This window comes from Schistocerca nitens, chromosome 3 (assembly GCF_023898315.1).
Source record: "Schistocerca nitens isolate TAMUIC-IGC-003100 chromosome 3, iqSchNite1.1, whole genome shotgun sequence".
In the NCBI taxonomy this organism is placed as follows: domain Eukaryota; kingdom Metazoa; phylum Arthropoda; class Insecta; order Orthoptera; family Acrididae; genus Schistocerca; species Schistocerca nitens.
This window is the reverse complement of record NC_064616.1, coordinates 516104315-516131269: the sequence shown is the minus strand read 5'-3', so window position 1 is coordinate 516131269 and position 26955 is coordinate 516104315. Positions and strand designations below refer to the sequence as shown.

At 45.8% G+C, this 26955-nt stretch overlaps 1 protein-coding gene across 1 annotated transcript in view; it reads left to right on the top strand.

Moving 5' to 3' along the window:
* The window catches only part of LOC126248436 (aminopeptidase N-like), a 467552-nt gene that overhangs the window by 371902 nt on the left and 68695 nt on the right, over positions 1 to 26955 (top strand). Inside the window, exon 12 of the mRNA XM_049949414.1 lies at positions 10232 to 10578. Within this exon, the coding sequence (XP_049805371.1) occupies positions 10232 to 10578 (347 nt within the window). The remainder of the gene's footprint in view (positions 1 to 10231; positions 10579 to 26955) is intronic.

The following is a 26955-nucleotide window of genomic DNA, read 5'->3' as shown; positions in this document are numbered from 1 at the left end:
ATCTGTCCCCCATTGAGCATATTTGGGACTGGATGAAGCGTCGTCTCACGCGGTCTGCACGTCCAGCACGAACGCTGGTCCAACTGAGGCGCCAGGTGGAAATGGCATGGCAAGCCGTTCCACAGGACCACATCCAGCATCTCTACGATCGTCTCCATGGGAGAATAGCAGCCTGCATTGCTGCGAAAGGTGGATATACACTGTACTAGTGCCGACATTGTGCATGCTCTGTTGCCTGTGTCTATGTGCCTGTGGTTCTGTCAGTGTGATCATGTGATGTATCTGACCCCAGGAATGTGTCAATAAAGTTTCCCCTTCCTGGGACAATGAATTCACGGTGTTCTTATTTCAATTTCCAAGAGTGTATATCGTAGATTCCTGATGCAGTCCAGTAGCTCACATAAGAGCTAAAGTTCTTTCATGTCAACATAATCGCAACACAAAGTCTCACTTATGTTGTATCCTAACTGTATTCATCTACAAAATTAAAACATTCAGAAACTTCTCTGTTGCTGCTGTTCACCTCTGGAACAAGCTACGAGCACAAGTCAATACCTTGTCATTTTTAAGAAAAAGCTTTTCCTTTTGTCAACGTCACAAGTTTTTTCTAAAAGTTAATGCAAATGGTTATGTTTTCCCTGTCAACAATACAACAAAGGCCTCCATCTTTTCTTTTCGTTCCTCTGTCACCCCACTTTTTTCCCCTCATTACTCATTTCTACTACGTTTCTCTTCCCTCTTTTTGCCCATCCCTTCTCTCACGCCGATTGTTGCCAGCGCCCTCAGATAAAATCTATCTGATTCTAATCTGCCATTGTTTTTCTACGTTTCGTGGACTAATATCAGCTCCGTCCGTTTCTACTTTAGCTGCTACTGCGTTCCATTATTCGTGTTGTACACTGCCTGACAAAAAAGTGAAGCACTCAGAAGACATGGTCAGTGTAACTTCCTACACGTACACAGCATCGACGGACATGTAAATGATTTGAGTTGCAATACGCGGTGAGAGGGAGAACGTCCACCAGTGTGCGTTAGTGTTTCCAATATATAATGTTGTTACCAGGCCTGGTACGAGATATAAGGAGGGTCGACAGCGTTATGAACACTTGACAGATTTCGAAAGTTGACCTCATTTTAGGTCTTCATTTGGCCGGATGGTCCAATCGTGCAGCATCCAGATTTATGGAACATTCGAAAGTGACACTGGCCGATTTTCTGACTGCAGGAGAAGCTGAGGTAGGTACACTCGTCGTCAAGGTTCCTATCGTCCACGCGTGACCACGAGGACCACAAGGAAGGATCGCCATACTGTGCACTGCGCTTCTGCACTACCATAGATTACCATCGTCTGAGAGTGTGCGGCGACCTGGGGTGAAGCCCCATTGTTCCAAAATTTTGGAGAGGCACAGCGGAGCTACTCCTGGAGTCATGTTGTGGGAAGCCATCGAGGCCATCGAGTAAGACTTCAGGTCATGGCTGGTAATGATTGAGGGAACTCTGATGGCGCCATGCGTTATCTCTAATGAGGCAGTATCATGGTGTCTTTCTTCAGCAGGACATAGTTTCTCCACACATTACACGTGCCACTGTGAACTGCCTGCGTAATGTTGAGCTACTCCCATATCCCGCAAGATGGCCATATCTGTCCTCCACAGGACACGTGTGGGATCAGCTCGAACGTCAGCTCCGTCCCACTGCCAGTACTGAGGCTATCAAAGACCAGTTACAACAGTTGTGGGCCAGTTAGCCTCAGGAGAGAACACCGCGGCTTTCTGACTACATTCCCAACCGAATCAGTCCATGCAGCCAGGCCTGAGGTGGTCTCGTCATACTGCAAAGTGGGCTCATACCGCCAAATTCTTGAAAATTTGACTCGATATTGTAATCAATGAAGTAACGTCACGTATCCTCTCAATTTATTTCGTTTCCTCCTCCCATTCTGAGCGTTTCATTTCCTTTTGGCGTGTAATAACATCTAACTGTTGTATCCGATGTTACTTGTAAGTCTCTTTGTAAAATCTATGTCATTATGTGAATGAAATGTTAAATAAGCTCACAGAACAAAAGATTAGTCACTCCTAGAGAAGTCATTACAAACATTATTTAATACCACCTAATTCCGCCCCAGGACATAATAACCGTCTGTATTCAAGGAAGTTATGTACGTTGCATTCATGTTAAGCGGTTCGTTGAGGATTTGATCGAGCAGTTCCACCAATTTATGGGGATACTGATGGCGTTTTAGCCGCTGTTACAACATGTCCCACAGATTTTCTAAAGGGTTCAAGTCAGGTAATTTTGCAGGCCAGTCGAGATGTAATAGAGTGGAGAGTGTTCAGAAAACTGGACACATATTCTTTCAGCCCAATAAAATTTGCTGTTGTCATCTTGAAAAATAGTGGTGAGCAGCGGCCTGTTGCGAGGTGATCGACTCCACATGTTCACTGCATGCATGCAGTTCCGATGTTACACACTGTTTGTAGATACGATGAAGAGTCGCCCGCGAAACAGCAATAGATCCATTAACTTCATCAACCGTATGGAAATGGGCACGGCCAAACACGAATGGCTCTTTTTGCCTCTCTGTCACCCTCTTTACATCCCCCCAGGGGGTCCACAACTCTTTTGTGGATACGTGCGTAGCGAGCACGGGACCCCGAGCTAATGTGGCCCTCCTTCCTTTCCGGGCTGCATACCCTCCCTTTCCGCATCCTTCCCCGTCCCCCATCTTCGCCCCCCCCCCTCACTCCTCACCCCTAGCTCTTTCCTTCCCTTTCTCCCCCTCTGGGAGTATGGTTTGTGCCTACGTCCGGAGACAGACGCTCGAAACTGTTACAAATTCCTTGCTTTCTACACCTGCAAGTCTTCGTCCTTCCTCTGTCCTTCTCTTTTCCTTCCCTCTTCTCTTTGCCCTTTTCTCCGCTGCGGCGTTTGAGACCCCTCTTCTTTCCTTTCCCTTTCTCTTTTTTTCCTCCCTGTGCGTGTCTGAAGGCCGCCGTGCGTAGCCGGTGACGGGGTAACGCGTAATTCCCCGCCCAGGGTAGACAGGTAGGACACGTACGTACCCCCTAGTAACGGCCAGGCCCAGGGAGGGGTGATTACCCGAGCTGATACCTTCCGAAAGTGCCGATTGGTCCCTCCATCCATTTGTTGGGAGGTGTGACCTGAGGTGTGAACAATCACCTAAGGCGGGAGTGCCCTCAGAGAGGGCCCCCACAAGGGAGGAGCGCGCCATCGGAGACACCGGTAATCATGGGGGATTCTTCCGCAATGGTTTCCTCACCTTCCACTATGTCTGCTCACAAGCGTAAGTTCACTGAGTCTCAGCCACAGACAGTTCTTCCATCGTTGCCACAGTTCCTTGTTGTTTCTCGCTCTGACGAAGGTCACGACTTCTCCATGGTCAACCCTGTCATTATTCAGAAAGGTGTCGACGCAATCGCAGGTCCTGTAAAGTCTTGTTCCAGATTGCAGAATGGCACCCTGTTGTTAGAAACACTCAGTGCCCTCCAGGCACAAAAATTGCTGCGTACCTCACTACTACACACCTTCCCTGTCCGGGTGGAACCGCACCGTACTTTAAATTCCTCGCGTGGAGTCGTTTATACACGCTCCCTCGATGGATTGTCTGACGAAGAAATTCAGCACTACCTGTCTGACCAGGGCGTAACGGCTGTTCATAGGGTTATGAAAAGGGTTGACACGAACATCATTCCAACCCGCACTGTCTTCTTGACATTTGACAAAGTTCAACTCCCATCGAAAATCAAAGCAGGCTATGAGATAATTTCCGTACGCCCTTACGTCCCAAACCCTACGCGTTGCTATCGGTGTCAGCGGTTCAATCACACCAGCCAGTCCTGTTCCAATCCGGCCAAATGTGTTACGTGTGGCAAGGATGCCCATGAGGGTGCTTGTCCACCTCCATCCCCTCGCTGCATCAACTGTATGGGTGACCACGCTGCTTCCTCTCGAGATTGTCCCGTTTTTAAGGACGAAAAGCTCATCCAGGAAATTAGAGTAAAGGAAACGGTGTCGACCTTTACTGCTCGAAAATTATTCGCCAGTCGACGGCCCACCGTCCCTTAGACAGAAAATACAGCACTGTCCTTGCTTCTCCTCGGCCAACAAAGGAGGCGGCCACGCAGACTTGCGACCTCACCTTTAGTGCCACGGTCGTCAGATCGGCCAGCGCAAAGATCGCCCGTTCAACCTCACCACTTTCGCCTGCCCACTCTCTGGCTCACCCTTCGTCGAGTTCTGCTAAATCTCGAGCCCAAAAGTCAGACACCAAGACTTCGAACAAAGAGCATACTCGTGAAGAATTTTTACGTACCGCAACTTCCCCACCATCGGTTCCTCCTTCCTCTAAACATCACACTTCCAAGAAGGCTACAAAGAAACCCAGTTCCTCTCCTTCTCCGCCAAGGCGTGTCCCATCTACAGCACCACCTGGCGGAAATCGCCCTCGGCCGTCTTCTGTGTCGCCGAGGCGCACTGCTGGCGGCCGATCAACCCGCCGATCGCTGGTGGCAGGAGCTGCTCCTGAACAACCTATGGATCAGGATCTTCTGCCTTCGGCTGAATGCCATTCCATGCTGTCGGTCGCAAGCTCTGAGCAGTCGTTGAGTTGACAGCGACCTTGGTCTCATTCCTCCATTTTCTGTTGACCCTATGTCCATTCTCCACTGGAATATCCGCGGTATTCGAGCCAATCGGGATGAGTTGTCGATCCTCTTACGAACCTACTCACCGGTCATCTTCTGTCTTCAGGAAACAAAGCTGCGTCCCCATGACCGCTTTGTTCTCCCTCAGTTTCAGTCCGTCCGATATGATCTACCCTCTGTTGAAGGCACTCCAGCACATGGTGGACTCATGATTCTTCTCCATGAAACTCTCCATTATCACCCAATCCACTTAAACACTTCCTTCCAAGCTGTCGCCGTCTGTCTTTCCCTTTCCGGATACACATTCTCTCTTTGTACTGTATACATTCCATCGTCCACACCAATGGCACGAGCTGATCTCCTTCATCTTCTTGGTCAGCTTCCACCCCCATATTTGCTGGTTGGGGACTTCAATGCCCGCCACCCGCTTTGGGGATCTCCACATCCTTGTCCACGTGGCTCACTATTGCTAGACGTCTTCCACCAAGCAGATCTAGTTTGCCTCAACACTGGGGTCCCTACATTTTTGTCTGCCTCCACGACAAGTTTATCTCATTTGGACCTTGCGGTCGGTACTGTTCCGCTAGCTCTGCGCTTCGAATGGTTCGCCCTTGATGATACACACTCGAATGACCACTTTCCGTGTGTCCTTAGACTGCAGCCTCAACTGCCCTACATGCGCCCGCGACGCTGGAAGTTTGCCCAAGCTGATTGGACACTTTTTTCGTCTCTAGCGACATTCGATGACCGTCACTTTCCCAGCGTCGACGATGAGGTCACACATATTACCGACGTTATTCTTACAGCTGCAGAACATTCAATACCACGCACCTCCGAATTGCCCCGGCGCCCCCCAGTTCCTTGGTGGAACGAGGCATGCCGTGATGCAATACGTGAGCGGCGACGTGCTCTCCGCGTTTTCCGCCACCATCCTACTCTGGCCAACTGCATCCGCTATAAGCAGTTCCGAGCGCGATGCCGTCGTGTCCTCCGCGATAGCAAGAAGGCAAGCTGGAAATTCTTTATTAGCTCATTTAACACCTTCACTCCCTCCTCGGAAGTTTGGAGTCGGCTTCGACGGTTCTCAGGCGCGCCTAGTTTCTCCCCGGTCTCTGGGCTCACTGTCGCGCATGACACATTAGTGGATCCCGTCGCAATTTCTAACTCGTTGGGTCAGCACTTTGCTGAGATTTCGAGCTCTTCAAATTACCCGCCAGATTTTCTCCCGAAGAAACGTGTATCGGAAGTGCGACCTCTTGCTTTCTCCTCTCAAAATCGCGAAAGCTACAATACTGTTTTCTCCATGCGGGAACTCCAACATGCACTCTCTTCTTCTCGCTCCTCCGCCCCAGGACCGGATGGTATCCACGTCCAAATGTTGCTGCATTTATCAACCCATAGTCTGCGTTACCTCCTTCGCCTTTATAATCGAATTTGGACCGACAGTACTTTTCCCAGACGATGGCGGGAAGCTATCGTCGTTCCTGTTCCGAAACCTGGAAAGGACAAACGTCTCCCCTCTAGCTATCGCCCCATTTCTCTCACGAGTAGTGTCTGTAAGGTTTTGGAGCGTATGGTGAATTACCGTTTAGCGTGGTGGCTGGAATCTCGCAGTCTTTTAACACCTGCCCAATGCGGACTCCGAAAGCATCGTTCTGCAGTTGACCATCTTGTTGCTCTCTCCACTTATATCATGAACAATTTTCTCCAGAAACGCCAAACAGTAGCAATATTTTTTGATCTGGAGAGAGCATACGATACCTGTTGGAGGACCGGCATCCTCCGCACACTGTTCTCTTGGGGCTTTCGAGGTCGGCTGCCCCTTTTTCTTCGCGAATTTATGGCAGAGCGCACATTTAGGGTGCGGGTGAACACTACTCTCTCCCGTACTTTCTCCCAAGAAAACGGGGTACCCCAGGGCTCCGTGCTGAGTGTTGTACTGTTTGCCATTGCCATCAATCCAATTATGGATTGTCTCCTTCCTGATGTCTCGGGCTCCCTCTTTGTGGACGATTTTGCGATCTACTACAGCTCTCAACGGACCAGCCTTCTTGAACGACGTTTTCAAGGATGTCTCGATCGCCTCCACTCCTGGAGCATCGAAACCGGCTTCCGTTTTTCTCCCAGTAAGACCGTTTGTGTTAATTTTTGGCGACGTAAGGAGTTTCTTCCGCCCTCCTTACATCTAGGTCCTGTCAACCTTCCGTTTTCAAACGTCGCTAAATTGTGGGGTCTTATGTTTGACAGAAAACTGTGCTGGTCCTCCCACGTTTCCTATCTTTCGGCTCGCTGTCTGCGATCCCTTAACACCCTCCGTGTCCTGAATGGTACTTCCTGGGGAGCGGACCGAGTGGTCCTTCTCCGCCTCTATCGCGCCTTAGTGCGCTCGAAATTGGACTATGGAAGCATAGTTTACTCCTCTGCTCGGCCGTCTATTCTTCGGCGTCTCGACTCTATCCACCACCGTGGATTACGTTTAGTGTCTGGAGCTTTTTACACCAGCCCTGTGGAAAGCCTTTATGCTGAGACTGCTGAACCTCCGCTGTCCAATCGGCGAGCAGTCCTTCTGAGTCGTTATGCTAGCCGTCTGTCTTCCATGCCTGCTAATCCAGCCCATGACTTTTTTTTCGACGCCTCCTTTGATGCAGGGTATGCAGGCCGCCCCTCCTCCCTACTACCACCGGGAGTCCGCTTCCGTCAACTGCTCCATTCTCTTTCCTTCCGCTTTCTTAAAACCTTCTTGACAACTTGGGGTACAGCACCGCCTTGGCTCCGTCCCCGGATCTGCCTGCTCCGTGACCTTTGTCGATTTCCCAAGGATGGTACCCCTTAACTTGTTTATCGTCGGGCATTTGCTGCTCTATGTGCACAAATGACGGACGCCACATTTATTTACACCGACGGCTCGAAAACATCGTTAGGTGTAGGGAGTGCCTATATTGTTGGCGACACCCAAAATCCCTTTCGGTTTCCCGACCAGTGTTCGGTTTATACTGCGGAGTTTTACGCTGTTCTCCAGGCTGTCCACTACATCCGCCGCCATCAGCGGATACAGTACGTTATCTGCTCAGATTCTCTCAGCTCTCTCCTCAGTCTCCAAGCTCTTTACCCTGTGCACCCTCTGGTCCACCGGATTCAGGACTGTCTGCGCTTGCTCCACCTGGGTGGCGTTCCTCTGGCTCCCGGGACACGTTGGTATCTGTGGAAATGAGGCGGCCGATATTGCAGCCAATGCTGCAGTCTCTCTTCCTCGGCCAGCTATTCAATCGATTCCCTTCGCCGATCTACGGAGCGTTTTATGTCGACGTGTTGTTCATTTATGGCACACGCATTGGTCGACACTTACCCATAATAAATTGCGGGACGTGAAAGCTCTTCCTTGTGCTTTGGACCTCTTCCTCCCGAACACGTCGTCGGGAGGAGGTAATTTTAACTAGACTCCGGATAGGGCACTGTCTTTTTAGCCATCGACATCTTTTAAGCGGCGATCCTCCCCCACTCTGTTCCCACTGCTCTCAGCTGTGGACGGTAAGACACCTTTTAATTGAGTGCCCCTATTTTAATCCGTTACGCTCCCGTCTACAGCTATCGCCTGATATATCGTCAATTTTAGCAGATCACACGCGCTCAGCCGACCGCGTTCTCAAGTTTATTAGTGCCAGTGAAATGACGTCAGTCATCTGAAGCTTTTTCTGGGGACAACCAACCCCTTTCTGTAGTGGATTTTTAAGCCTTCCTTCTGCTTTTAGTTTCTCCAATTTTATGACTTTCGTTCCCATTGCTGCTGGTTTTCAATTTCGGTTTTTTACTGTTTCCTAAGTCACGGACCGGGCGCTAATGACCATAGCAGTTTTGCGCCCTAAAACCAAAACAAAAAAAAAAACCTCTTTACATATATCTATGTTTACATACAATGTCCGCTTGAAACCTGAATGTCACACCGATCGTTACTACCTAGAGTAGCTACTTTTGGTACACTACATAAGTGACGTAGTAAATGGCACGATTACCGGGTGTATTGGTAGCACTGGCAGCGAAGGAAAGGAAACATAAATGAATGTGTAAGAGAGAAACTGGAAACCGATAATTTCTCTTTGCTTTTTGCTCGTTTGTTTATTTGTTTTGCACGTAACTAGAACCGCACATCATTCAGTCTTAGTCCATTGTGTACACCCTTGCAGAATATAAATTGCATTTTATAAGCAATAAAAATTAGTTGCTCGCGTAACTTCTGTGCTGTATGTAACCAAAGCAATTACTTTTGATGTAAGTTCAGTTCACATGCAAAAATATAAAAAATGTGTAATTATTGTTGCCATTTTGCAGACAATAGAACGTTCTTTATCATGATCAAAGGCCAGTTTGCTGTTATTGTTTATAAATGGAAGCCGGCCGCTGTGACCGAGCTTTTCTAGGTGCTTCAGTCCGGAACCGCGCTGCCGCTACGGTCGCGGGTTCGAATCCTGCCTCGGGCATGGATGTGTGTGATGTCATTAGGTTGGTTAGGTTTAAGTAGTTCTAAGTTCTAGGGGACTGATGACCACAGATGTTAAGTCCCATAGTGCTCAGAGCCATTTGAACCATTTTGAAGATTGCTTATGAATAATAGAAACAGGTTTTATATAAGTCTGAGGAAGTATTGAAGCGATGTTTGATATTGTTGTTTTGTGTTTTCTTTTTGTTTTACCTTATCGTTGAGGAAACTGTGTTTTCTAGCGTTATATGCTAAATCTGTATTGTTTCCTTTATTTTTTCTGTAACATCCCTTTTTTCGCATTATAAACCAACAATTTTCGAATGAAACCTGAATTAAACATTGACAATTTCAGTTTTTCTGTAACTACTGTTTATTATTGAGTAACAAATGGTTCAAATGGCTCTGAGCACTATGGGACTTAACAGCGGAGGTCATCAGTCCCCTAGAACTTAGAACTACTTAAACCTAACTAACCTAAGGACATCACACACATCCATGCCCGAGGCAGGATTCGAACCTGCGACCATAGCGGTCGCGCGGTTCCAGACTGAAGCGCCTAGAACCGCTCGGTCATCCCGGCCGGCTATTGAATAACAGACAGGACGAAAATGTTCCTTAGGTTACTCAGTCCTTTATACGTCCTTTCTCACTTTCTAGACTGGTCATCGCTTCTCGTTTTCAGCGGAACCTAGTAAGACACTGATCGCATATGTAAAGAGAGAGTTAGGGGGTAACGCCCCATAGGTATGCAACCCACCTGCCATGCAATTAACGCGGGTATGACCTTAACTGACCAAAGCTGCCAGGAAAACTACTGCAGTCTACGCTTACTTGTGGTAGACTACGGCAGTTTTGCAACTCTACTACTGCCTTATGCTAGTGTAGAGGCAGTGCACGTGCTGCTGAGCATGTGAATGCGCCATCTGTGAAGGCTTAAAGATTCATCTGTGTGTGCACACATGGGTGACCAACTTTTGTCTGGTGATATTATGTAGAATGCCTGGTTTGGTGTAAGAAAGGACCCGATGGCCCTCTTCTGGCCCAGATAAATAAATAAAGGAAAACTGTCGTACATATTCTGTCGTAGACGTTCCTGAGGCGGCTGATAAGGCAGCCGCTGCTGCAGTCGTTGCAAGCCGGCCCCGAGCAGCACCCTCTGCGCCTACTGAAGAAGTCGCTGTCAACGTGGGCGTGCATGCGGCTGTCCATGTGCCCCGATTCGTACTCCGCGCCGCTGCCCGGACGGGAGGAGAGTCTGGACGAGCTGGAGGTGGACCCCGACCTGGTGGGCGCCATTATGTGCGGCGCGCAGCGCGGCCCGGGGCCCCTGGCGGCCATCGTCCGCGACGCGCTCAGCCGCGAGGCCGCGCCGCCGCTGCACGACCAGGCCATCAGCGCCGTCGGCTGCTCCGGGAACGCCACCGTCATCTACAAGTAGGCACTTCACCGTCGCTTCAGCTTCATCTTCCACGTTTATACAGCGGCGAGCAAAAGAATCAGATATCCAGGAGGTGGACAAATATATGGAAAATATGGAAGCGCATCGTGAGATGCGTACTTAAACATAAATGCGAATCCTAGCGAAGCCTGCAGGATGGACTGCTGTATTTGGCCAGTAGCGATAACTGTGCAATCTCCTCAATACGTCGCAAGTTTCAGCCGTTGTTACAACAGTGTTCTGTGTAGTTGTGGGTGCACTGTGACTAAACTAAGCGATTTCGAACACAGGGCAAATTCCTGGTACTCGTATGCTGGGTGCTTCCATAACCAAGGGAGCCGAAGCGGAAAAACATTAGGCCTATCCGCTAAGTCACAACGCGGATTAAATTGTGTGTTATCTATTCGCGGCGGACAGTCACTGAAGAGGGTTGTGACAAAAAGGTAAAAGAACGGCAGCTGCAGAAGTCACTGCAGAACTGAAGGTCACACTCGCGAACCCTGTCAGCACCTAAATAGCCCGAAGGGAGCTCCATAATCTGGGAATTGCGAGACGAGCTGCAATCCCAAAGGCACCAATTAGTGATGCAAATGCCCTTAACAGGAAAACGTAGTGACGAAACAGTAAAACCTGGACTATAGAGCAATAGAGGAAAGTCATTTGGTCGAATGAGTCTTGCTTGAAGGTCTCTCGGGCATGCAGCCGGGTTGACTGGTCGTTGTAGAACGAATTTTCGACAGCGTAACGTGCCATCATCATCAGGTTACTCCTGTTGACTAAAGTCCTAGGCCGGCGGGTGGTGTTGTATATATACCTGTCGCCTCTCCCCTCCACTGACTACGCGTATGGACCGAGGGATGTGCAGGCTGCGGTGCTGGGGGTAGCTTGCGCTGACGAGATGACTGATGGGCGTCAGTACGCATACCACCTTCGGCGGGTGTGGTGCCCCGTTTCCGCTGCTCCTGCAGAACTTTTACTGCTGGATTCCACGCTTGGCTGAGTTGAAATCCGTTGTCCTTGTTAATAAGGTTCTCGTGCAGCCGGATTTCAATTGCTTCCTTGTATAAACAGTCCCAAAAGCGGGATGTGTTGTGCAGGACTTCTGTGTTCTCGTATTTCGTACAATGATTTGTCTCGAGGCAATGTTCTGCGATTGCAGATTTTGTAGGCTGTTTGTGTTCAGTACACCTTTCCTCAACCGTGCGAATAGTTTGCCCCACATATGCTTTCCCACACTCGCACGGTATGAAATAAACTCCAGATTTCCGGAGTCCTAAATCGTCCTTCACTTTCCCTACAAGGGACTTGATCTTTGTCGGCGGGCGGTAGACATATTTGATGTTATGACGTCCTAGAATCCTGCCTATTTTTTCAGATACGATGCCCGCGTATGGTATGTAGGCTATCGCTTTCGGTAGATCATCATCAGGTGTCGGCTGTGGTGTGGTCTTCTGCTTGAAGGCGCATCGAATTTGGCGGTCACTATAGCCGTTCTTCTGGAACACATCCTTGAGCTGGTCTAGTTCCAGTTTTAAGCTTTCTTCGTCGGAGATCACACGATCTCTGTGAACCAATGTATTTAGTACTCCTTCCCTTTGTGACGGGTGATGACAGTTGGAGGCGTGAAGGTACAGATCCGTGTGGGTTGTCTTCCGGTAGACGCTGTGTCCCAGTGTTCCATCAGGCTTTTTCCGTACCAGAACATCCAAGAATGGTAGCTGCCCGTTTTTCTCCACCTCCACCTCCATGGTGAACTGAATTTGGGGGTGGATAGAGTTCAGATGTTGTAAGAACAGTTGGAGCTTCTGTTCCCCGTGAAGCCAAATGACGAATGTGTCGTCAGTCAACAGGAGTAACCTGATGATGATGGCACGTTACGCCGTCGAAAATTCGTTCTACAACGACCAGTCAACCCGGCTGCATGCCCGAATCTCGTGGTCGTGCGGTAGCGTTCTCGCTTTCCACGCCCGGGTTCCTGGGTTCGATTCCCGGCGGGGTCAGGGATTTTCTCTGCCTCGTGATGGCTGGGTGTTGTGTGATGTCCTTAGGTTAGTTAGGTTTAAGTAGTTCTAAGTTCTAGGGGACTGATGACCATAGATGTTAAGTCCCATAGTGCTCAGAGCCATTTTTTTGCATGCCCGAGAGACCTCCAAGCATCTCATTCGCCGGGAAAATCTACGAACACACGAATGAGTCTTGTTTCACACTATTCCCAACTTCTGCCCCAGTTTGTCCCAAGAGTGAAACGTGGCGGGGCTCTGGTGATGACTTGGGTAGCCATACCGTGTTATGCAGTTGGTCAATGGTTACTCTGCGAGGCCGCATTACTGTGAAGGTTTATGTGACTATGCTGTGTCCTTAGAAAACAGAGCCTTTATTCACACAGCTCGTATTCTCCAGGGCTGGTTTTGTGAGCACGAGGATGAATTTTCACATCTCCCCTGGCCACCACAGTCACAAGGTCTCAATATTATTGAGCCTTTGTGCTCTACTTTGGAGGAAAGGGCGCGTGAATTCTATCCACCCCCATCACTGTTACCTGAACTTTCCACAATTTTGCAGGAAGAATGGTATGAGATTTCCGTGAAAAATATACAGGACCTGCGTTTATCCATTCCGAGACGACTGGAAGCCGCCGTTTTGAATGCCTACGGTTTTCCTAAGCAATATTAAGGATGATATTTTTTATTCCATATTTTTGTCAACCCCTCTATGTGCCAGACAAAGAATGATGGTTAAAGTTTAACGTCTAGTCGATGATGAGATCATAAGATTTGCAGTAGCGTATCTTTTCCGCTCGTTTCGGGCACTAGTTTCCATTGCGGTTAATTATCTCGTTCAGATTTTAATTCGGAGAGTGATTTTACATACATCAAGTGCACTGTACGAAATCACCACAGTATTTCGTGTCACTGAGGCCGAATAAGACGTTTGTTGTCTTACCCACGTAAGATGCGACACGTTCCTTCGCAGGCGATGATTTATGATTCGCCTCTAACCATAAGGAGAATTATAGTTGGTTTTTGGAAGTATGACAATTGAATGATTCTGCAGAAGTTCCTGAGGGTTTCAAGTGGCACACGCAGGGTTTGACGCAGAGAAACTAAAGCCCAGGTAGACAATGAGAAGCAAGTTTATTGAAATGAGAGTAAAACTTCTGTTCTCCTTCTACGGAGTGTACTTACACACCACAATAATTAGTTCTTAATTCAGTTTGTCTTTGTAATAGGTGAGAGAAGTAAACCTGGTGGACTGTCAACCACTGAAAACTGTATCACAGTAACTAGAGCCGAAGTACTGGCTGACGAGGAATTGGTTGTCTGTAATCAAACACACACTGTGCCAGCCAAAATACAAAGTGGTAGAAGCCAAGTTTCAGTGTACCTCGATCACGATTGCTGGTGGCTCCACATAGAGTCAGAGGCAAACATCCCAGGCATGTAGACAGGCGTCAGATGAGTGGTTGCAGTAAGATTCCAGGAAATCTTCTCATTGAGGAACCACGACAGCGATTGGTGTAAAGACCACAGAGATCACCTGTGGAGAAGTGACTAGCCGTTCTTTGTTTCTTTATTTTTATTCCATCCCATTCGCCCCATATGGACTGTCAGCAGTACATTCACACACTCTTCAATCAAGAGACAAACTAACAGAGATGAAGGGAAAACAGAAACATAATGGAGTTATTTGTAAATGAATTTAAAAAATTTAAAGCAGAAATTTAGGGAAGTTTTTATACATGAGACATGACTTTCTTCATTTTTTGTTAAATCAGTAATAATAAACGTTAAATAACCGAGGAACAAAAAGAATATATTTAAAAACATTTTAAAAAGGAAAAAAGACACTGATGTTAAAAAGAAGCACTTCACTGTCACTAAAACTGGAAGTACCTGCTCTGGGATCGGTAGTCCATTGTTGCAGGGGAAAAAGTTTGTCATTAAGGTAGTTAGAAGGGTGGTGGTATAAGGATGGTGGACTGGTGTGTGGTACTGATGAGACTAGAGTGGCTGTTGGCATATAAGAAGGGGTGAGTAGATGGGTGTATTGCTGAGGCTGAAATTTGAAGGGGAAAAGGAGGTAGAAAAATATTGGGAGGGTAGGGAGAGGGAGCCCTGATAAGGTGGAATGTGTGGGGTGGATTTAAAGTTACCAGGAGGGGTAAATATCAGGATGAGGTTCATGATCAGGAAGGGGGACACATTAGAAATTTCTTTCGGAGAGTGTGTGGAGGATTTGTAGGTGTAGGTTGGTGGTAAGTGTCAGTAGAGCGCATGAGGACTGGAAAAAAGGGGAGGAAACTATGGGATTATTGGTGACAAGTTTAGGGGTGGTGTAATTTATTCAGAGGTAATCAGTGTGAGTGAGGACAGGCGGGAATTTGGTGAGCCTGTAGTTTGAAAAGGAGATGGGAATGTCATAACAGGATGGATGCTTTCTCGAGGTCGAGGGAGACAAAAATAGTGAATGTATGGGTGTTGAGCTGGTAAAATAAGAAATGGGTGAGGTGCGAGAGCTGGTCATCAGAGGAGAAGTTGCAATGGAAGTGACACTAATTAATGTGAAGGAGGTGGTGTTGGTTCAGGTGTTGATGGATATGTTGGGAGAGGATGGTTTTGAAGATCTTGATAAAAACTAAGATGAGACAGATGGGATGCTAGGAGGAGGTATCAGTAGAAGGTTTGTGTGGTTTAAGGAAAAGTACAATTTTGGAGGTTTCCCACAATTCAGGATAGTAACCTGTGGAGAGGATAGTGGTATAAAGGGTCAAAAAGGTGCCTAGAAAGGAGGCAGGATATTTTTTGAGGTGGTGATTGATAATGCAGTCGTGACCAGGGACATGCTCCATTTTCTGTGAGGTACTTGCTTTATTTCATGTAGTGTGATTGGGATGATTATTTCTGTTTGTAGTGTGCTGCCAAAGTACTGGAACCTGTTAGCCAGGGGCATAACAGTGGTATTTGTGCATATGTGGATGCTAGGGAATAGGGAGTAATCAAAGTGAGAGTCATCAGGGATTGAGAAGATGTCAGAGAGATAGGATACAAAATGGTCAGCTTTGTTCAGGTTAGCCGATGAGAATTGTTGTTGTTAAGTAGGGGGAAGTGGGGATGGAATCTGATCACCTGTAGCCATGCACCAGCCTAAATACTGTTGAAGTGCTAGGATATGGTGAGATCTATTTTCAAGCATGTGATCTTGTGGAAGCGAGTAGGTCCACATTGACCGCAACCTCTTGGAGTGATACCACTGCCACCTGTCGGTGAGGAGTGCACTTGGAACTGCACTCGCTGTGTTCACCTTTGTAGCCCTAGTGACCTCTGGCATAGGCCAACCTTGGTGCAGTGCTGTTATGCTGGAGGACTATGAGCCCCATCATAACAGTTTCCATGACATCATCCAAAATATCTCAACACATTATGATGCATTGCTATACCTTGCAAGGGGATGTGGCTGAAAGGCCAAATTTTGAACAATTAACAGGGTTTCTATGGGCTTAAGAAAACAAGGAGTCAGGCCCAAGAAGTGTGACATTCTGAGCATCCTTTTGCATGCAAAGTGGAGGTAATGACTTCTTTGGAATGTTTTAGTTAGTTGTGTGTTACTTTACAGCAGCAGCTATGTTAAGTCACAGGGCAAGTAGCTAGCCAGAGAAGGCTTCAATCAAAGGAAGGGGCCTGAACGAACTATGTTTATTGTGTAGATGAGAATAAATGTATCCGTCTTTTGCAATTGAATGCTTATTTGCCCCCCAACTACACAGTGGGCCTATGAGACAGATCTTGACCTTGTTTTCAATGTCATTGATATGTTAAAGGCAATTGGGGAGTACTATTTGAGGTCACCCCACATCGTACCCTCCCCCAGTGGAGTTTTGTCATTCTGTGTCTATACACTGTAGTGAAAGGAGCTACAATATCAGAGATTTCCTACTTAATAAAATGGTGGTAAGTGTTAACATAATTTATGAGGTAAGACACTCTGATGTTACATTGTGTGCATAAAGTAATGACATCATGGCATATTCTGCAATGTGGCAGCCAATATTAACGTAATTTATGATGTGAGATACTTTTTGTGCGTGTGTGTGTGTGTGTGTGTGTGTGTGTGTGTGTGTGTGTGTTAAAATGAGTGTGTTCTATTGTTAGAAATAATGTAACATATTGGCATCACTGCATGTTCCACAAAACAACAGTAAAAGTTTTAAAAAATTTGTGATGTAAGACACTTTGACAATGCACTGTGAGACTGAGGTGCTGCTAAGTTACACAATGTAATCGCATCATGGGATATTCAGCAAAATTGTGGAAAATTTTGAAATACTTGTCTAGTAATGTGAAAAACTCCAACATACTCACTACAAAGTATGACTAGTAGTGGTACAGGGTACTGTCCACCATGCACTGTACAGTGCCTTGCAGAGTATGTATGTAGATGTAGATGTAGCTGTAGAGCGTTTCAAAATTTTGTTCTTATGAATTATTAGATTTTTGCATTTCAAATTCTGCAACTAACACAGCACAATAAATAAACTATTGCTATGAGGAAATGTCACTGCATTACTATTGTGTACCATCATACTTTGTTGAAAGGAATGGCATAAGCACTCCACCTCCCACAGCTCTTTTCATTTTTACACTGATTTTCCCCTAAATACCCATGTTTCCACTTTAAGACATAAATAAATACAATGTTCAACAATTACTACTGCTCATTATTCTAAGCAATCACAGCAGTGCATTATTTATTTAACAACTAATACACCCTTGCTTATATTATCTGCAGGCACGCTGCAGAATGATCACATCCCTCCATTATGGTTTACTGGTGTTTTGTATGGCTGATGAGAGATGGCCACCATCTGAAACACTCTGGAAGGTCCCCACAGCCAATGAGAATCTTTGGGTTTCCCTTTCTCTCTGGACCAATAAGAGTCAAGGTGTGTGTGTGTGTGTGTGTGTGTGTGTGTGTGTGTGTGTGTGTGTGTGTGTGTGCTCTCTGGACCAATAAGAGTCAAGGGGTGTGTGTGTGTGTGTGTGTGTGTGTGTGTGTGTGTGTGTGTGTGTGTGTGTGTGTGTGTGTGTGATTTCTGTAAGTATTACAAAGCATGACCCCTCCCCCAAAAACCAGTATTCCAAAACACAGATGTAAATTCAAGACCCTTGACCGCTTAATAAAAGTATACCAGGTATTATTTAACAACAAATGTCCACTTGCTAAGTACAAACTCTACACTATCCCTACATTATTAATATGTGACACCATAATGTTAAAAATAGTGGTGTAAACAGTCCAATGAACAAACACCTATAACTATTTGCATTATTTTGACTGACTATGTCACACTATTTCAAGAAGATGCACATAAATAATTGACTGATTAAGTAACACACTGCAATAAATAAAACTAACGTCAGTGTTCACTTGCCATCACCGTACCACATCATTGCTGCCGACTCACATATGGTGTGCTCTATACCACAGTCACCCCTATCTGAGAATTCCAACGCCTCTCTACCTCAGATATATGGTGTGTCTAGCTGGGGAAGATACCACCATGCCAATATTTGCATATGAAAGGCTTCATCTACTGGTTGCTCTCAATAACAGTGAATCATTCCTCCAGCAAGCGCAGAAAGCACATCTGCCTGCCTCCTCCAAACAAAACTCACACCACTGTTTAAAAAATGCCCATCCAGCAGCACCACCTATGCAATGGATATTAGAACAGCATGCACACTATCAGATGTTGTGAGTATACACAGTATCCAAGCAGCAGTAAAAATGATAGAAAGATTTGTTACTACATGTATGTCTAAATACTGAAAGTATTTTCAGTAATAAGTCATTATTAACATTATTACATCACAAATGACCAGTCATACATCACTGTGCTATTCCTTAGTTATTTACTTGTGATATCTACATGCAGCAAAGAACCACTATAGATTTTCATCCCTCTTTGAATATGAATACCCATACAGTCTTTCAGGATAATCTAGCATGCATGTTTCTTCCAATTATAGTCTTCATCATTGTCTGTTTCCATTCTAAGATATATGTGTGGATGATGTTAAATAATTACAGCAGCTCATTATTTTAACCAAATACATTGATATCCTGTGTTAAACAATTTCCACAATTCATTGTCATCAGGTCATCACGTCTAAAACGTTTACCTTGAATCCTCCTTCCTTGTTTCTCACATATGGTTTTTCTTATCCTTAAAACAGTAACAGCTCCAACAATGTCCTGTCTATGAATGCCATTGAAGTCAAATCACAAATCAGCTAATATTGGAGTCATGGGTTCTGCTTCAACATCCCAAAAATGCACATGTAAACACAAAACTGAACACTTATCAACACTGGAACAAATACATGCCAAGTCTTGTCCCAGCATTACTAGTGTGTGACATCACTATAAGTATGCCTTACAGGCACCTGACTCTGTAAGATTATAGTGCCCTAAGGGGCTCAGCATTTGTTTGCTGAGTACAGGATTGGCAACACTGGGGTTCCTGAGCTGGGGACTGGTAAGTGTCACCAGTCCTCTGCCACCATAGGCTCTGGGCATGCTTCAGCGACCACCGTGCTTCACGGTGGTGGAATGGTGGAATGTTGTGTGTCACAGGGAATGGGGACCTTGGATTGACTGCCCGGATCACGAGGATGGACTAAACCTCTATAAAAAAAACTTCTCAGTCTCAAGGTGTGCTGTGCACTGATGAGATGCATGGCTGTTGAGGTGGAACAGTCATTAGTGGGCAACCTCTGGGGAACCTACCACACCTCAGTTGTATAAGGCTTACTCAGGCACATGGGGCTCTGTCTGAGTGGGCCCTTATTTCCCTCTGAAATTCTCTGTACCCCCTCCCAGTGGAAAGGGTGGGCCACTGGAAGATACCAACAGCAACAAGAGGGCTCATGTAGCCAGTCCTCCTGATTCAGTCAGTAGTAACAGAATTCATGCTGCTTCGCAGAATGTGCTTCTTATAGTTAAAAGAAAAGAGGAGAGTTCTGAAAAAGTTTCGCCATTTTACATACAGAAAGGCTTATAAGGCATTGCTGGCACGTTAAAATCTGTTAAGTGCTTGCAAAATAGGACCCTGTTGGTTGAAACATCTAGCTTCCAACAAGTAAAAGACCTTCAGAAAGCACAATACCTTGGGGAGTATGCAATAGAAACTGAATTGCACAACACCTTGAACTACAGCAAAGGTGTTGTGACTTGCAGGGATCTAGTTGACATTCCCTGAGAAGAACTGAAAGCTGAATGGTCCCAGGATGACACACTCGATGTGCAACACATTACAAAATGGGTGGATGGTGCTCTTGTGAAATCAGACTCGTTTTATCCTTACTTTTAACAGCACCAAACTACCAGAGCATGTGAAGGCAGTTTTCCTAAGTCTCAGTGTACGGCCTTATTACCCCAATCCAATGCGATGTTTTAAATGCAAGCACTTTGGGCACACTGCTCTCAGCTGTAGAGGGGAAGCCACTTGCGGAAAATGTGGTAAAGTTGCCCGTGAGGGAGTTTGTTGTTCCTCTCCTCTAAAGAGTGTCAACTGCTCTGGGGATCACCATGTCTGGAACAGGGTCTGCAGAGTTTTCCTTGGTGCGCAGAAGATCCACGAGATCAAAACCACAAAGCACACTCCATAAGGTGATGCCAAGAAGTTATACAAGTCCATGCTGCCATCCACTTTTGCTGCCTCCTTTTCTTCCGTCTTGAAACAGCCTGTCCTGAAAACTGATGCTGCTACGCAAATGGAGGTTGCTACTGCCAGCACTAGCACCTGCATTTGTCAATGTACATGTCCTGCTGCAGTTCCTTTGAAGCCTGCTCCCGCCTCAGACCAAAAAATCAAAATCGAAATCAAAGGAAAAGACTCGCCCACAGAAGGAGACAGAAGGTACAGTCCGATGATGTCAATGTCATTCTCTCTGATGTCTCTTTCGACTCTTTTTCAGAGGAGTTGGAGGTTGATGACAGATTGGGGCAATCATCTCACCCCAAAACAGAGCTGGCCGGTGTGGCTGAGCAGTTCTAGGTGCTTCGGTCTGGAATCGCACTGCTGCTACGGTTGCAGGTTCGAATCCTGCCTCGGACATGGATGTGTGTGATGTCCTTAGGTTAGTTAGGTTTAAGTAGTTCTAAGTCTAGGGGACTGATGACCAAAGATGTTAAGTCCCATAGTGCTCAGAGCCATTTGAACCCAAAACTGAGCCTCCACTCATTGTGGGCTCCCCTCCCCCGCAGAAAGTCATGATGAAGGTACTCCCACCCTGATAGATGGCTCCCATTATACAGTGGAACATGAATGGAATTTGGACTCATGTGGAGGAACTGAAACTCCTAGCACAGCAATGCCCCCGTGCTAGTGTTTACAGGAAACACATTTTTAAAAAATCTGATGCTCCTGTACTAAGGAGCTATACGCTACATCACACAGATGACCTGAATGGGGAAAGGGCCAGAGGAGGGGTCGCCCCGTTTGTCAATAATAGGCACCATTCCTCTGCTCTCCCCCTACAAGCAATTTCAGCTGAAATTCATTTACATCAGAGGCTTACAGTTTGCTCCCTTTATTTACCTCCTCTGGATGCAGAAGACTCTGAGGCTCTCACAGATCACATCGCTCAACTCCCCTGACCATTGCTCCTCCTGGGAGACTTCAATGCCCATCATGTCCTGTAGGGCTCAATGTCTACTTGCCATCAGGTTCAAGTTTTGGACAGCCTCCTCATATCTTGAGACCTGTGCATGCTAAACGCTGGTACTCCAACTCATTTTTGTGTTGCTACTGGGTTATTCCCAGCCATCTATCTCTCTGCTCTCCAGCCTTCACCGACTCTGTTCACTGGGAGGTCATTGATGACCTTCATTCCAGCAACCACTTCCAAATCCGCCTTCAGCTACTCAATGGTGTGTTGCTGGGACAGAAGCCACCAATATGGATGATTGGCAGGGCCAACTGGACACTGTCTGGGACTGGGTGGATCACATCAAGCATGTGCTCCATCATGCTGCTGATCTATTCCTACCAAAGTCTTTCGGCCCTCTTCAGAGGCGACCTGTCCCTTGGTGGACAAGAGTGCCATTTAGACATCTGGGACAGGCATGTGGCTCTTCAATGGCTTAAATGCCACCCAACAGTGGACAATCTCACAGCCTTTCGAATCACGAGAGCCAGGGTTCGCTGTGTCATCAAAGAGAGCAAAAAGTGGTCATGGCCTGAGTTCCTGAACTCTATCAATCGTTCCACTTGTTCCCCCAAAAGTATGGGAAGCCATCAGGAGGATTTCCGGTAAACACAGCCATTTACCGATAGCTGCAGTGCTGGAACAGGAGTGTCTTCAAACAATACCTAGAAACATTGCTCAGACACTGACTGAGCATTTTGCACAAACTGTTGCCCAATACAAGCCAGGATCCAGTGTTTTGTCACTACCGTGCCACTGTTGAGAGGGAAAAGTTTGGCTTTAGGTCCAACAGTTCTGAGGCCTACAACTCCCCTTCTCCATGTGGGAGCTCGAATAGCCACTGACTGAGCCTTTTGACACTGCACCCGGTTATGACCACATCCAGTACTGCATTCTTCGACATTTGCCAGCGGCATCAAAGGAAATCCTCCTCAAATGTTTCATTCTAATATGCCAGACTGGCGTCTTCCCCAACTAATGGAGGGGGGGAGGGGCAATTCTAATCCCTCTCCTCAAACCAGGAAAGGACCGCTCATGTCCCAGAAGTTATTGGAGTATCGCCTTAACGAGCTGTGTAGGAAAGACCCTGGATGGTTAACCGTCATGTGGTCTGGCTATTAGAGACCAGGCAACTCCTTAGCCATTCTCAGTGTGGATTCCGAAAATTTCAGTCCACTGTCAACAACCTGTCCCTCCTACAGGCAGCTTTTCAGCCGGCTTTCCTCCATCAGCATCACTGTATTGGCATATTCTTTGACATCAGTAAGGCGTATGATACTACATGGAGACACTGTATTCTCGCACAACTGCATCAATGAGGCTTTCATGGCCACCTCCCCATTTTCATTCGGGCTTTCCTGTCTCGGCAGTTTTTTAGGACCCGAGTTGGTGACACGCTGTCTGATCGATTTGAGCAGGAGAATGATGTCCCTCAGGGTAGTATTTTTAGCGTTACCATCTTTGCCATAGCCATCAACAGTATCACATCTATGGTAAGGAGTCCTGTACAGTGTTCCTTATTTGTGGACGATTTTTCTGTTTTCTGTTCCTCCTCCAGTGTTGCAATGGCAAGCTGTCAGTTGCAACTTACAGTGCGACAGTTAGATGAGTGGGCTGCAAAGACAGGTTTTCAGTTTTCTGCTGATAAGTGTGTATTTGTTCATTTTAATTGTTCTCGTTGTCTTTTCTATTTGCTACCTTGACTATGGGGGACACTATCCTACATTTTAGAGACACAGTGCCGTTTCTGGGCCTCGTTGTTGATTCCAGATTGTCATGGTTGCCACACCTGTGAGACTTGAAAGCCAGAACCCTGAAGGCACTGAACATCCTCAAGTGCCTCAGCCACAGGTGTTGGGGAGCGGACAGGGCATGTCTCCTCTAGTTTCATTGGGCTTTTGTGTGTTCGCGGCTGGACTATGGGTGCACAGTGTATGGGTCAGCGAGGCCCTCTTATTTGCGGGTCCTTGATGCTGTCCACCATGCGGGGATTCAAGAGGCCACAGGTGCTTATCGGACCAGTCCCATACCCAGCCTCTGTGCTGAGGCTGGGGAACTGCCACTTACCATCCAGAAGCAGCTCCTCATGGTGCACCACGCATTCAAGTTTCTTGCAGCTCCAACTTCACCTGCTCACCATATTGTCGCTCATCTGCCTCTGGAACATATTTTTTTCCATTGTTCCTGAGCCACAATCCTGTTTGGGGATCCATGTGCAATGTGTGCTGGAATCCCTCAGTGTGGAGCCTGTCCAGCCCCAAATCCAGGGTTCTAACTACCTGCCACCCTGGTTACTGGAGAGACCCAGAGTGATTTTAGATTTGGTGTGGTACAAGAAAGATTGCATGCACTCCTGCTTCCATTTTTAATGCAATATTTTCTGCCATTTTATCTGAGCACTGTAGCTGTTTTTACAGATGTGTCAAAACAGGGATTCTGTTGGTTGCTCTGTTGTTTTTCTGCATCGTATCCTCAAGGTCCAACTGCCTCAAGCGTTTACTGTCTTTAATGCAGAGTTGTCTGCAGTCTTGCTGGCACTGGATCAGATGAGACACTCTTCCCATCCTAAATTTCTTGTCTGTTCCGATTCACTAAGTGCCTTTCACTTTTCTATTGAGCAGCTAAAATAGTCCAGATCATCCAGGATGCCCTCCTCCAACTACAACAACTGGGGATGGAGGTGGTTTTCTGCTGGGTTCCAGGGCACATCAGCATTACTGGGAATGAAAGGGCAGATCTCACAACCAAGGAGGCATGTCTTGATCTGCAACTATTTCAGTGTGCCATACCCCTGCACACACTCACCTTGCTGTTAAGCTCACGAGTCTTGCATTGCTGGGAGGAATAGTCGCTGGAAATGATTGACAATAAGCTCCGTTTAGTCAAGCCCACAATGTGTTTGTGGTGTACTTCCTTCCAGCCACGTAGATGACATGAGGTTCTCCTCACTCATCTTCACATAGGCCACAGTCCTATGATGCACGGCTTTTTGCTCTGGGGAGAGGATCCTCCAATACGTGGTGCTTGTGGCATCCAGATCACTGTGCCCCACGTTTTATAGGATTGCATTTTATTTTCTGACCAGCAGGTGGTGACTGACTTGCCAGCAGATCTGCCATCTCTTTTAGGAAATAATCAAATCGTGTTTTAAAGTTCTGTGATTTGTCCAATGTTCTTACCAAGATTTTAGGGAGAGGGTCTTAATTTGTTCACAGGGTGACTGGCTCACCCATATTTTATGTAAGTGGCCAGCCAGTGACAATTTCCTGTGGCATTCTAGATGCCCCTTTCTCGTTTTACTTATATTTTTTTTTTTTTTTTATGCAGCATGTTTCACCTTTTCCTGCTTTCTTCGTGTCTATGGTTCCATTTTACTAATTTTGTTCACATTCATTTCTTTAAATGTGTGTCAGGGCACTGATAACATTGGCTATTACCAATTGCAAGGCATAGTGGGATTGCAACAAATACTGTTACATGTTTGACTACCATAATTGCTAATGCATAACTGCAAATAATTAACATGTTTCCCAGTACCATCATCTTATGTAGTCTTTGTTCAATCAGCATCATATCATGTGTGCAACCCCAGTAAATTGGCCCATGAATCAATTTTCACATAGTTCACCACTCTGCCAAAACAAACTTACATTAAATACAATTATCTCACAAGTTAAAAAAAATTGGTAATGAACCTAAAGAGTGCTTGGTGGTAATCCAACATTTTAGCTATAATTTCCAGGATTTTATTGCCACAGGATCTATACAGATGATTTACTTCTGGGTATGATTGATATGTGGGCTGTCCAACACTGCTACATTAATAGCCAACATTATCCACACTAATGGGAACCACTCTCATAACACCTGTAGTCAGTGTTTCTACATTGTGATGCACAGTTATTCTGCATTGGTTCTACTTCATAAAGTGAAATGGGCCTTAGTGATTTTCGTGTGCAAGTACATTCCCTTAAAACTACATTCTTCTGCAGTACTACATGTGCAAATCCCAATTTTGAAATGCAATTTGTGTAAGGAGAATAGGCAGTCACAAAGCAAAGCAATGGAATTGGATGTGTGTGTAACATATTTTTCACACAGTCTACAATATGCTTGTCAGTCAGGGCTTAACCCTGTTTCTATAGCTTCTTTAATAATACGATGTTTGTGGACAACACATGTTTTGTCTACACCTAGCTGTTACAATATTCCATTAGAACAATCATTTTAATGCTAACTCATTCCACTTTCTGGCAAAAATTTTATTCTGTTTATTTAAAATAATAATAATAATACATGACAGTAAATGATAAACATTGAACTATGGCAGTGATTCCCGACATTTTTTAGACCATTACTCCTAAGTGAAATCAGGTATTAGCTAGTACCCCCCTTAACCTCCCCCTCCCCGGCCCGTGGTAGCCCGGGAAAAGAATAGGCCTCTGGTATGTTCTGGTAGCCAGTCATAAAAGGCGATGAAAAAAACAAACCACTAATAGGGCTAACCCCCCCTTTTAGTGTGATTAGTTGGTTCAGGACAGAACTAATGAAGGCTCGGACAAGTGAAGTCAGGGTCGGGGACGAAGCTTGAACCCCATGCCCATCCACAATGGTAACGGCACTGCTAGCCACACGGAAAATTATTTAAATCCAAATATAGGTGTTTTGCAGGATATGCTTCCTGCAACCACTCTAGAAGGAAAACAAAGACAGAGGATGAGATGGTCAGATGAAGTTAACTGACACCTCATGTTCTGTTATTACCAAGCAACAAACTTAGGAACCAACACAACTGGATACAGATCATAAGTATACACAACATTTATTACCAGATACCCAGAATTAAAATTTTTAATAGAACAACGACTACCTGATCAGATCCGTGTAATAATCAAAAATAGCAGGATACACCAGTCAGAATTAGAAAACATCAAACAACAAGTACAACAAATACTGGAACAAAATAATGTGCAATCAGAAGAAGAAGAAGAAGAAGAAGAAGAAGAAGAAGAAGAAGAATAAAATACAGTAATGGACTCAAACATCCCAGAGCAAACAAACAAAGAACAACATGCATCAATTAAAAAATCAGAGGAAAATGTAATCTTAAGACAGCCACCAGAACAAGCACAAATAGAACACGAAGTGACACACATGTTAGATATAGAAGAAAAATTTCAGCTGACATATATAGAATACAAAGATACAAATATAGACATTAGACCATTCTTGCATAGACCACCAAATAACCCACAAGTCGAAACAACAATAACAACTATCAACACAATCATACACAACAAAATAAATGAAAATACAACTATGGAAGAGTTACAACTACTGGTTTATATGGGAGCACTCACTACACTAAATATACACACTAGGCAGAGATCAAAACCAACCAACACACAGAAGAAACCCACAAAACCAGCATGGCAACACGGCCTACAGATCACAATAGAAAAACTGAGAAAAGACATCGGACAGCTAACACAATTTATAAGAAATGAAATATCAGACAAAAAACGAAAAAGGTTAGGTAAAATCTCACAACAAGAAGCCATAGAGCGATTAGATGAAAAGAAGCAGAAATTACAAGCATTGGCCAAACAACTTAGAAGATACAAAAAAAGTGAAAATAGAAGGAAACAAAACCAAACATTCAAC